This window comes from Micropterus salmoides, unplaced genomic scaffold (genome assembly GCF_014851395.1).
Source record: "Micropterus salmoides isolate LMB-PRFRI ecotype aquatic unplaced genomic scaffold, ASM1485139v1 Ms_hic_scaffold_1, whole genome shotgun sequence".
Lineage (NCBI taxonomy): Eukaryota > Metazoa > Chordata > Actinopteri > Centrarchiformes > Centrarchidae > Micropterus > Micropterus salmoides.
This window is the reverse complement of record NW_024040040.1, coordinates 56,810,133-56,822,309: the sequence shown is the minus strand read 5'-3', so window position 1 is coordinate 56,822,309 and position 12,177 is coordinate 56,810,133. Positions and strand designations below refer to the sequence as shown.

At 44.2% G+C, this 12,177-nt stretch overlaps 1 protein-coding gene across 1 annotated transcript in view; it reads right to left on the bottom strand.

Annotated features, from left to right (window-relative positions):
• Nucleotides 1-12,177, bottom strand: part of LOC119887943 (receptor-type tyrosine-protein phosphatase mu-like) — a gene marked incomplete at its 5' end in the record, with an annotated part of 69,740 nt that overhangs the window by 42,686 nt on the left and 14,877 nt on the right. The window contains 2 exon segments of the mRNA XM_038698486.1: nt 3,591-3,623; nt 7,168-7,300. Coding sequence (XP_038554414.1) covers nt 3,591-3,623; nt 7,168-7,300 — 166 coding nt within the window.

Sequence of the window (12,177 nt, the reverse complement as noted above, 5' to 3'; positions counted from 1 at the left end):
TCAGACAGGTTTATTACAGCCGGCTAATTCTATTAACCCTGCTCCACTGCGCGCACACACACACACACACACACACACACAGTAAATCACAGATCGGCCTCCTTCAGGAACATAAAACTGACTCTGTGAACAGGGCCGTCCACATACTTTTGGCCGTGTACCTCCTGGAGGTTGTGTGTAAAGTCAGAGTCTAGTTTTGTGTTTGAAGGTTAAACAGTCTGACATCTCATAAACCTGTTCACTGATATACTATCTTCTAATATGGATAAACTGGAGCAGTTTAATGTGTGTGAGTCGGTGTGAAGCTGGAGTTTCACACAAACACTCTCGGCGACCTGAGGAGGAGTGTGTGAGTACTTCCTGTGTCCCTGAGGAGATAATTCAGCTCTAACCTGAAGGGAAACTCAGGTTTCTCTCCTCCATCGCACATTTTTATTGATCACTTTTCACACCAGAGTTTTAAACAGGAAACAGAAGTGTCCAATCAGGAGTAGGAAACTGGAGGCACGGAGTCAAGCGACTGCAACGTTAACCACATATAGATGCAGCAGGTGAAAGTGAAGCGAGCCAAAGCAGATCGATAATGCGTTAAAGTCAGATACAGAGGTGTTGAAGCTGACTTACAACGCTGCGGCGGCTCAAAGCCAACTAAACAGACTGCTGAAGCACTAAGTCAACCAGAGAAGAGACGAATCCAGCTAACGCACACTAAAGTTAAACAAAGAGCAGACCTCAAATCAGAGAGAAGCCACCTGAAAACCCAACCCGTTCTCACTACCAAGTCGTCACTAATGGACGCATGATCAAGACCCGTTGGTGTCAGCCCTGGAAGCCCCTTAGCTTCATAGTTCAACGCAGTGGGGGAAGCCCTGTAGCGTCGTTTATGAACATAAAGGTGGGATTGGTGCCTAAACCTGACCAAGTAGTTTTGGTGCCTAAACCTGACCAAGTAGTTGTGGTGTCTAAATCTAACCAAGAGATTTTGCTGCCTAAACCTGACCAAGTGGTTTTGGTGCCTAAAGTTGACCAAGTAGTTTTGGTGCCTAAACCTGACCAAGTGGTTTTGGTGTCTAAACCTAACCAAGTGATTTTGCTGCCTAAACCTGACCAAGTAGTTTTGGTGCCTAAACCTAACCAAGTGGTTTTGGTGCCTAAAGTTGACCAAGTAGTTTTGATGTCTAAACCTGACCAAGTGGTTTTGGTGCCTAAACCTAACCAAGTGGTTTTGGTGCCTAAACCTGACCAAGTAGTTTTGGTGCCTAAACCTGACCAAGTGGTTTTGCTGCCTAAACCTGACCAAGTAGTTTTGCTGCCTAAAGCTGACCAAGTGGTTTTGATGTCTAAACCTAACCAAGTGGTTTTGCTGCCTAAACCTGACCAAGTGGTTTTGCTGCCTAAACCTGACCAAGTGGTTTTGCTGCCTAAAGCTGACCAAGTGGTTTTGATGTCTAAACCTGACCAAGTGGTTTTGCTGCCTAAAGCTGACCAAGTGGTTTTGGTGCCTAAAGTTGACCAAGTGGTTTTGCTGCCTAAACCTGACCAAGTGGTTTTGGTGCCTAAAGTTGACCAAGTGGTTTTGGTGCCTAAACCTAACCAAGTGGTTTTGGTGCCTAAACCTGACCAAGTGGTTTTGCTGCCTAAAGCTGACCAAGTGGTTTTGCTGCCTAAAGCTGACCAAGTGGTTTTGCTGCCTAAAGCTGACCAAGTGGTTTTGATGTCTAAACCTGACCAAGTGGTTTTGGTGCCTAAAGTTGACCAAGTGGTTTTGCTGCCTAAAGCTGACCAAGTGGTTTTGCTGCCTAAAGCTGACCAAGTGGTTTTGATGTCTAAACCTGACCAAGTGGTTTTGCTGCCTAAACCCGACCAAGTGGTTTTGGTGCCTAAAGTTGACCAAGTGGTTGTGGTGCCTAAACCTGACCAAGTGGTTGTGGTGCCTAAACCTGACCAACATGCAACATTAACCACTAGTTTAAATTTGAAAGTCTAACCTGGTGTTGCATATGTATTGTTACTTACTTGACTGCCGAACCCTACACGTCCAAAAATGACACTAAAGGGTACCGAGGGAGTTAAAAAGCAATGGTCTTGACCAAGCGTCCATATGTAATGATTTGGGAGTGAGAATGTGTTGGAAAACCAACAGAGGGACACTTAATCTAACCAGCACCAGGGGAGGGAGGGGGTAAAGGATCAATGGTTAAGTGTAAAGGTACAGGTAAAGACTTGCGGTCAGGTTAGCTAAAGGTAAATGCATGGTTAGGGGGTCAGGGGTCACAATCAAAAGAATTGCTGCATTCACCTCACATGGGATGATGTCATCAAGATGGTTGCATGAATACACAGCTGGTCATGTGGCAATTAAGCTGCTGAGCTTTGACAATACATGAGACTCTATCCATTACATTTGGGTTTACTTTGTAGAGTGATACAAACATCTGACGCCACCAGCCTGATCTAAAGCTTCCATGTTTGTATGCTCAGCACCAAGTCGGATAAATCAGAGTTTCCCAGTCGCAGTTACAACTTGGAAGTTGACATGAATCCTATTTACAAGTTAGAAACTCGATATTCTGATGACATGAAATGAGGGCCCGTGTCCACCAAAGCATTTTTTCCTGAGGCCAGAGTCTTTTTTCAATTAATTGCACTGGGAGCAGAGCATATTTGCAACATGTTAAAAATGCTAGCAGGGTGACGAGGGCGTCTATTCCACACTGGGCGTTAAAAAATGTTCAACTTTGGGTGAAACGCAACGCTCGTCAATGTCAGTTTTTACCTAGCCGTCCCATCATAGTGCAGGAGGGCCGGGACAAACGCCACACTGAGCCATCTCAGCTCTGGAACGAAACAATGTGCCTACTTGCCAAGTTATTTCCTCACCCGCAAAATCTCATGAACCCACGTACGGCGTGTCCGTCCCCTCACTATACATGTTTCAGCCTTCTTTTCATGCAGAGCAAGGGCCAGAGCAAGTAGGCCCACCCTACTTTGTGGTGACATTTTTATATTCAGTAAAATTAGGTTGCCTACTTGCAGCACATCACCTCTACGGATATTATGTATCATATCATATATCTATCATATATATATGTATCACCCGAATATCATATGGCATTTTCAGCTGGTAAAAAACACTTTGGTGGACACAAGCCCTAAGACGTGTTAGTCAACATAGAGAGCTGGTGTAAGTCAGGGGCTAAAGGGCAGGGGTAGAAAGGGTAAACAAATGGGTTTAGACTCGCACTAAAAGTCTATTATTCGGGATCGGAGGTTCAGGGGTAAGCAGGGGTCAGTGGTTCAGGGTCAGGGTCAGAGCTTTGGGGTAAGCAGGGGTACAGGATCAGGGTCAGAGGTTTGGGGTAAGCAGGGGTACAGGGTCAGGGTCAGAGGTTCAGGGTCAGAGGTTTGGGGTAAGCAGGGGTACAGGGTCAGGGTCAGAGGTTTGGGTTAAGCAGGGGTACAGGGTCAGGGTCAGAGGTTCAGGGTCAGAGGTTTGGGGTAAGCAGGGGTACAGGCAGAGCTCAGGGTTTCAGGTGTTTCAGGTGTTCTGATGTTGAGGTGAAGGGTCAGAGGTTAAACAGGTTACTCACAGGTAGTAAGTGTAGGAGTGATAATTTCTTCGTCTGAGTGGTGTGGGCGGAGCAGAGGGAGGGATGGAATGGAGGGAAAGAAAAACAGAAAAACAGAAAAAGGAAAAACAACAGATTAATGTCTTGGAGAGAAAAACAGAACAGATGAGTTAAATTATTCAGTGTGGAGGTGGAGGAGCGGAGCTTGGTGAATGGCTGGCACAAGGTGTCAGTCAAAGTGTGAGGGGAGGGGACACATTTGAGTTCTGGTTCCTTTGTGTAGACGCTTGTAAAAGATCCCGATCCTGAGGGTAGCTATACACCCAAAGTCCACTTTATTAGGTACACCTGTCCAGTCCAAGACAAGACAGACTCTTCATCAATCAGCTCGGCCGTCTGTCTGCAGTCCGAGCTGTTCTGGGATCTTATTTCCAACATGGCTGCTGTCAAAAGAGCTGTTAGAAACTAAAGTGAGTTTGCTTTAATATTACTGCAGTAGTATTTTAATACTACTGCAGTATAACATAAGGCTCGCCTGCAGTCAGGTGGCCGAGCTGCTCATGAATGATCAAGAAGGAAATCGTCCCCCAAATCAACAGTTTAGATTTTTATGTTGTTGCACAAGATAATGACTTACAAATAAAACAATCTTAACAACAACATAACTTATAATACACAACATTGGTACATTCTGCTGGTACTTCTTGTTTACTGTGTAACAGAGTATTTTTACTTTGTGGTACTGCTACTTTTACTTAAAGCTGGGGGAAGTAATGTTGGAGAAACCAGCTACAAACAGCTCTAACAGAACCCCCCCCAAAGTCAATACCCCAAAACCAGCAATTCTACCTCCCAACTGATCACATATGGACACTTTGTCAAGACCCCTTTTTTGTCACTTTTTAACACCCTGGGTAACCTTTAGCGTAATTTATTGACATTTAGAGCTCCGCGGTCAAGTTGGCAACAAAAAATATGCATCGTCTGGTGAGACTGTCATAATAATAATAACTACTTGTTAACAAAACAGCACGTGATTAACATTGTGAAACATCAAAAATTGGTGAGCTTCAGGTTTGTTTTTTTACATTTACATTTATTCATTTTGCTGACGCTTTTATCCAAGGCGACTTACCACTGCTATATATGTCAGAGGTCGCAGCCTCTGGAGCAGCGAGGTTAAGGTTAAGTGTCTTGCTCAGGGACACACTGGTGTCTCACAGTGGATTCGAACCCGGGTCTCTCACACCACTTCGTCATCACCACCCAGAAGTATTTCTTCAGTTATGACGCTAAGGGGCTCCCCAGTGCGTCACACACTGACGGGTCCTGACCATGTGTCCATATGTGATGAGTTGGGAGTGAGAACGAGTTGCCAAAACACATTTTCATGTGCAGTGAGAGCACGCCGGCAGACGGGCAGGTAGGCCAGCCGTGCTTAATACCGGCCTGGCAACCACAGATACAGATTTTATTCATGTTGTGACAGTGTTTGATTTATTGATTGCTGTCAGACACTTCTGAAATAATCTTTAAAAACAGAATGTGAATCCTTTCATGAACCAAAGTCTCCATGAAGACAATAACATGACCGTGTTCCCACATATTCAAACGTCTTGGTGAGTGCCAGGACTACTTTATCCCTCTGTATCACTCCACTATCAGCTGTTTCAGGGCGTAGGAACACGCTGCGCTACAAAAACCCTGATCACCCTGCAGCCAGCCAGAGTTTAAACACGCAGCTTCCTGTTTTCACTCCTGCTGTAATGAGTCTGACCTCCATCTGCTCACAGAGTGGAAATCAAACGCACCCCATCAACATTAAAAAGCTCATTAGAGACCGAACAACCACCTCTCTCTCTAATATCTGTTAGAGAGATCAGAGCTCGATCGACCGACAGAAGAGTCCGACTGAAGCTCCATGTTGTACCGACACACACACACACACACACACACACACTCTCTGGCTTTCTATAAATGTGTGTGTCTGTAGCCTGAAGCCATTCAGCTCGAGGCGACTGGAAAAAAACAAAGAATAAAACGCTCTTTCATCTAAATTTCTCTCTTATCGTCGACGTTCTCCAAACACAGAAGCTTTTCTCTCTGCGTTTAAGTGTGTGTGTGTGTGTGTGTTTGTGTCCCAGCGGGGTTGTGTGTTTGATGTTGGAGAATAAAGTCGGTCCACATATAGTTTAATGGTGATTACTGCTGCAATCTGCTCCATTATTCATCCTCATCATCCTCACTGTCACTGAGTGTGTGTGTGTGTCTTTGATGCAACTTTATCTGCAGTAAAGATATAAACATGTAAGATATTATAATACCAGCATTACAGTATTAGTACATCAGAAGTACTGAAGCTGTAGTACTATTACTACTAAGTGTACAGTAACTTTAATATCTTAATCCCATCATGTGATTCCGAAATCTGTCAGAAACCTTCGATGTTGCTGATACAACAGGTCAGTATCACGTCCACCCGGACCCCAGAGCTTCGGGTGTCTTACTTACATGTTGTGTTCTTAGCTTGCCAATGTTAGCCACGGGTAATGCTACATTCATAAATGTTGATTTGTTGCTAATTATTCCACAAGGAGCTGAGCTGATCACATGACACAACAAGATGCTTCCTGATGTGTCAGTAAAAGGTGACGTTGCACGTTGTTACCATGGCTGTGAATCCTGTCAGACTGTCAGATGTTATAGGTGGACATGAAAACGTCTAAAAACAGGAGAAACTCGGGGAAACTGAGCTGTGAGGCGGTGGGAGTGACGCTAAAGCGATTAGTTCGTGGTTACTTCCTTATGATCCATGCTGATAACAGGTATCCAAGAGAAGGTTGCATGTCTGAGCTTCTCTACGGACTGCAGGTGAGACCGCAGTCAGCTCGGCACTCTGCGATAGGCTGCTTGCAGTCACGTGACTGAAACGACGCTTGACATTCAGAACAAGGCAGGCTGAATGTGTGAAATGGACGAAAGCCTGGACAGTGCTGGTTATTGTTTACTCGTGTCATTCCCGGCAACATGGGTGACATCTGGAATCGTCCAATTCATTCTTAAATTATGGCTTTAGGGCTAAAGTGTCATTTGGTCAAACCTCCCCTTCTCCCGGCTGATCGGCGGTGTTATACAGTAGTTGCACTTGGAAGTTTTACGGTTGAGAAAATGTATTTCCAAAGGAAATGTCTGATGGCAGGTAAGCGCTAAAAATATTCTAAATAAAGCGTACACTCGAGCTGATGGTGGGCCTTCTTTCAGGTGGTTAAAACATGTGAGTTGCTGACCCAGTCCACAGCAGCTCAGCGTAGCTTCAACTCTCCGAACCAACATCTACTGCAGGCAATAATAAGTAACTCATACAGCCCCACTTCCCGTTTACTGCCAGTTCTTGTTCTGGGTTTCTGGTCAATACAGCCGGGACATTAACCAAACCACTAACCTGCCATTATCTAAACCACCATCCAGCAAAAGCTTTGACTCATGAGGAGCAGAAAGACAAGCAGACACCTCATTTAAAAATTGACTGAAGAGAGAAAAGCTTCTGAAAGCACACAAACAGACCTTCTTTACTATAGTGTGAGTATGATATTCTTACCGTTTCTTCATCAACAGAATGACTCCAAGGAAAATGATGATGAAGAGCAAGATGCCGGCGATGCCTCCAGCGATCTTCACTGTGTGGTCCGACTGTTTCTCCTGTTCTGGTTCTGGTTTCCTGGTCGCAGCTCCTGAAACCATTAACCAGTATTCAAACATCACACATCACTGCTATCTTTAACAAAAATAATACTTTTTACTTTCATTAACTGCCTTTAACTACCGTGACCAAGAACTGCCGTTAACTCCCAGCACCTGAAACCATTACCCAACACTAACTGCCTTTAATTACCGTAACCTCCCAGCACCTGAAACCATTACCCAACACTAACTGCCTTTAACTACCGTAACCTCCCAGCACCTGAAACCATTACCCAACACTAACTGCCTTTAACTACCGTAACCTCCCAGCACCTGAAACCATTACCCAACACAAACTGCCTTTAACTACCGTGACCAAGAACTGCCGTTAACTCCCAGCACCTGAAACCATTACCCAACACTAACTGCCTTTAATTACCGTAACCTCCCAGCACCTGAAACCATTACCCAACACTAACTGCCTTTAACTACCGTAACCTCCCAGCACCTGAAACCATTACCCAACACTAACTGCCTTTAACTACCGTAACCTCCCAGCACCTGAAACCATTACCCAACACTAACTGCCTTTAACTACCGTAACCTCCCAGCACCTGAAACCATTACCCAACACTAACTGCCTTTAACTACCGTAACCTCCCAGCACCTGAAACCATTACCCAACACTAACTGCCTTTAACTACCGTCACCTCCCAGCACCTGAAACCATTACCCAACACTAACTGCCTTTAACTACCGTCACCATGAACTACCGTAACCTCCCAGCACCTGAAACCATTACCCAACATTAACTACCTTTAAGTACCGTAACCTCCCAGCACCTGAAACCATTACCCAACACTAACTGCCTTTAACTACCGTAACCTCCCAGCACCTGAAACCATTACCCAACACTAACTGCCTTTAACTACCGTCACCTCCCAGCACCTGAAACCATTACCCAACACTAACTACATTTAACTACCGTAACCTCCCAGCACCTGAAACCATTACCCAACACTAACTGCCTTTAACTACCGTCACCATGAACTGCCGTCACCTCCCAGCACCTGAAACCATTACCCAACACTAACTGCCTATAACTACCGTCACCATGAACTGCCGTAACCTCCCAGCAACTGAAACCATTACCCAACATTAACTACATTTAACTACTGTCACCATGAACTGCCGTTAACTCCCAGCACCTGAAACCATTACCCAACACTAACTACCTTTAACTACCATCAGCATGAACTGCCGTTAACTCCCAGCACCTGAAACCATTACCCAACATTAACTACCTTTAATAACTACAGTTACCATGAACTACTGTTAACTCCCAGCACTTGAAACCATTACCCAACATTAACTACATTTAACTACTGTCACCATGAACTGCTGTTAACTCCCAGCACCTGAAACCATTACCCAACACTAACTGCCTTTAACTACTGTCACCATGAACTGCCGTTAACTCCCAGCACCTGAAACCATTACCCAACATTAACTACATTTAACTACTGTCACCATGAACTGCCGTTAATTCCCAGCACCTGAAACCATTACCCAACATTAACTACCTTTAACTACTGTCACCATGAACTGCCGTTAACTCCCAGCACCTGAAACCATTACCCAACATTAACTACCTTTAAGTACCGTCACCAAGAACTACTGTTAACTCCCAGCACCTGAAACCATTACCCAACATTAACTACATTAACTACTGTCACCATGAACTGCCGTTAACTCCCAGCACCGGAAACCATTACCCAACATTAACTGCCTTTAATAACTACCTTTACCATGAACTACTGTTAACTCCCAGCACCTGAAACCATTACCCAACATTAACTGCCTTTAACTCCCGTCACCATAAACTGCCGTTAACTCCCAGCACCTGAAACCATTACCCAACATTAACTGCCTTTAATAACTACTGTCACCATGAACTGCCGTTAACTCCCAGCACCTGAAACCATTACCCAACATTAACTACCTTTAAGTACCGTCACCAAGAACTGCCGTTAACTCCCAGCACCTGAAACCATTACCCAACACTAACTGCCTTTAACTCCCGTCACCATAAACTGCCTTAACTCCCAGCACCTGAAACCATTACCCAACATTAACTACATTAACTACCTTTACCATGAACTGCCATTAACTCCCAGCACCTGAAACCATTACCCAACATTAACTACCTTTATCTACCGTCAGCATGAACTGCCGTTAACTCCCAGCACCTGAAACCATTACCCAACATTAACTACCTTTAAGTACCGTCACCAAGAACTGCCCTTAATTCCCAGCACCTGAAACCATTACCCAACACTAACTGCCTTTAACTCCCGTCACCATAAACTGCCGTTAACTCCCAGCACCTGAAACCATTACCCAACATTAACTACCTTTAAGTACCGTCACCAAGAACTGCCCTTAATTCCCAGCACCTGAAACCATTACCCAACATTAACTACCTTTAACTACCGTCAGCATAAACTGCCGTTAACTCCCAGCACCTGAAACCATTACCCAACATTAACTACCTTTAAGTACCGTCACCAAGAACTACTGTTAACTCCCAGCACCTGAAACCATTACCCAACATTAACTACATTTAACTACTGTTCCAATGAACTGCCGTTAACTCCCAGCACCTGAAACCATTACCCAACATTAACTACCTTTAAGTACCGTCACCAAGAACTACTGTTAACTCCCAGCACCTGAAACCATTACCCAACATTAACTACATTTAACTACCTTTACCATGAACTGCCGTTAACTCCCAGCACCTGAAACCATTACCCAACATTAACTACATTTAACTACTGTCACCATGAACTGCCGTTAACTCCCAGCACCTGAAACCATTACCCAACATTAACTACCTTTAAGTACCGTCACCATGAGCTGCCCTTAATTCCCAGCACCTGAAACCATTACCCAAAACTAACTGCCTTTAACTACCGTCACCATGAACTGCCGTTAACTCCCAGCACCTGAAACCATTACCCAACATTAACTACATTTAACTACCTTTACCATGAACTGCCGTTAACTCCCAGCACCTGAAACCATTACCCAACATTAACTGCCTTTAATAACTACCTTTACCATGAACTACTGTTAACTCCCAGCACCTGAAACCATTACCCAACTCTAACTACATTTAACTACTGTCACCATGAACTGCCGTTAACTCCCAGCACCTGAAACCATTACCCAACATTAACTACCTTTAACTACTGTTAAACGGTTACTGTTAAGTATTTGTGCAGAATACTAATACTGCTAAAAACCTTACGTTAACCCTCTGAGGACAAACACCTTAATTAAATAAAAGCTGCCTGTACTCTGGATATCATAATAAATCATTCATTATTAATAATATAACATTTGGATTCATCAGAATATTGATGAAGGTGTTGCAGCGCCACCTGCCACACACTGAGATTGAAGGGGAGGTGAAGACGACGTGTGACGGACGGAGGAAGAGTCCTTCTGACTGAATAATGTGACGGGATGAAAAACCCATTACCTGCAGGGTGTATGTGTGTGTCCAGGTGTAATATCCTTCCAGATGACTCGGTAGATGAGAAACGTTCAGTGTGTGAGTCATTTTAGACCTACAACACTTTCCAATTCAGAACCTGACAACAGCCATCAGTCACTGTGTGTGTGTTACTGTGTGTGTGTTCCTGTGTGTGTGTTCCTGTGTGTGTGTGTTACTGTGTGTGTTACTGTGTGTGTGTTACTGTGTGTGTGTGTTACTGTGTGTGTGTTACTGTTTGTGTGTTACTGTGTGTGTTACTGTGTGTGTGTTACTGTGTGTGTGTTTCTGTGTGTGTTACTGTGTGTGTGTGTGTTACTGTGTGTGTGTGTTACTGTGTGTGTGTTCCTGTGTGTGTGTTACTGTGTGTGTTACTGTGTGTGTGTGTTACTGTGTGTGTGTGTGTTACTGTGTGTGTTTTTCTGTGTGTGTGCTCCTGTGTGTGTGTTACTGTGTGTGTGTTTCTGTTTGTGTGTGTTTCTGTGTGTGTGTGTTACTGTGTGTGTGTTTCTGTGTGTGTGTTTCTGTGTGTGTGTTTCTGTGTGTGTGTGTGTTACTGTGTGTGTTTCTGTGTGTGTTTCTGTGTGTGTGTTACTGTGTGTGTTTCTGTGTGTGTGTTTCTGTGTGTGTGTTACTGTGTGTGTGTTTCTGTGTGTGTGTGTTACTGTGTGTGTTACTGTGTGTGTTTCTGTGTTTGTGTTTCTGTGTGTATGTGTGTTACTGTGTGTGTGTTACTGTGTGTGTGTGTTACTGTGTGTGTGTTTCTGTGTGTGTGTTTCTGTGTGTGTGTGTTACTGTGTGTGTTACTGTGTGTGTGTGTTACTGTGTGTGTGTGTTACTGTGTGTGTGTTTCTGTGTGTGTGTTACTGTGTGTGTGTTACTGTGTGTGTGTTTCTGTGTGTGTGTGTGTTTCTGTGTGTGTGTTACTGTGTGTGTGTTTCTGTGTGTGTGTTACTGTGTGTGTGTTACTGTGTGTGTGTTTCTGTGTGTGTGTGTTACTGTGTGTGTTTCTGTGTGTGTGTGTGTTTCTGTGTGTGTGTGTGTTTCTGTGTGTGTGTGTTACTGTGTGTGTGTTACTGTGTGTGTTACTGTGTGTGTGTTTCTGTGTGTGTGTGTTACTGTGTGTGTGTTTGTGTGTGTGTGTTACTGTGTGTGTGTGTTACTGTGTGTGTGTTACTGTGTGTGTGTTTCTGTGTGTGTGTGTTACTGTGTGTGTGTGTGTGTGTTTCTGTGTGTGTGTGTTACTGTGTGTGTGTTTCTGTGTGTGTGTGTTTCTGTGTGTGTGTTACTGTGTGTGTGTTTCTGTGTGTGTGTGTTACTGCTCTCACTGGTGTTTCATGTATTTATGACAGCTTTAAACCAGTTTAA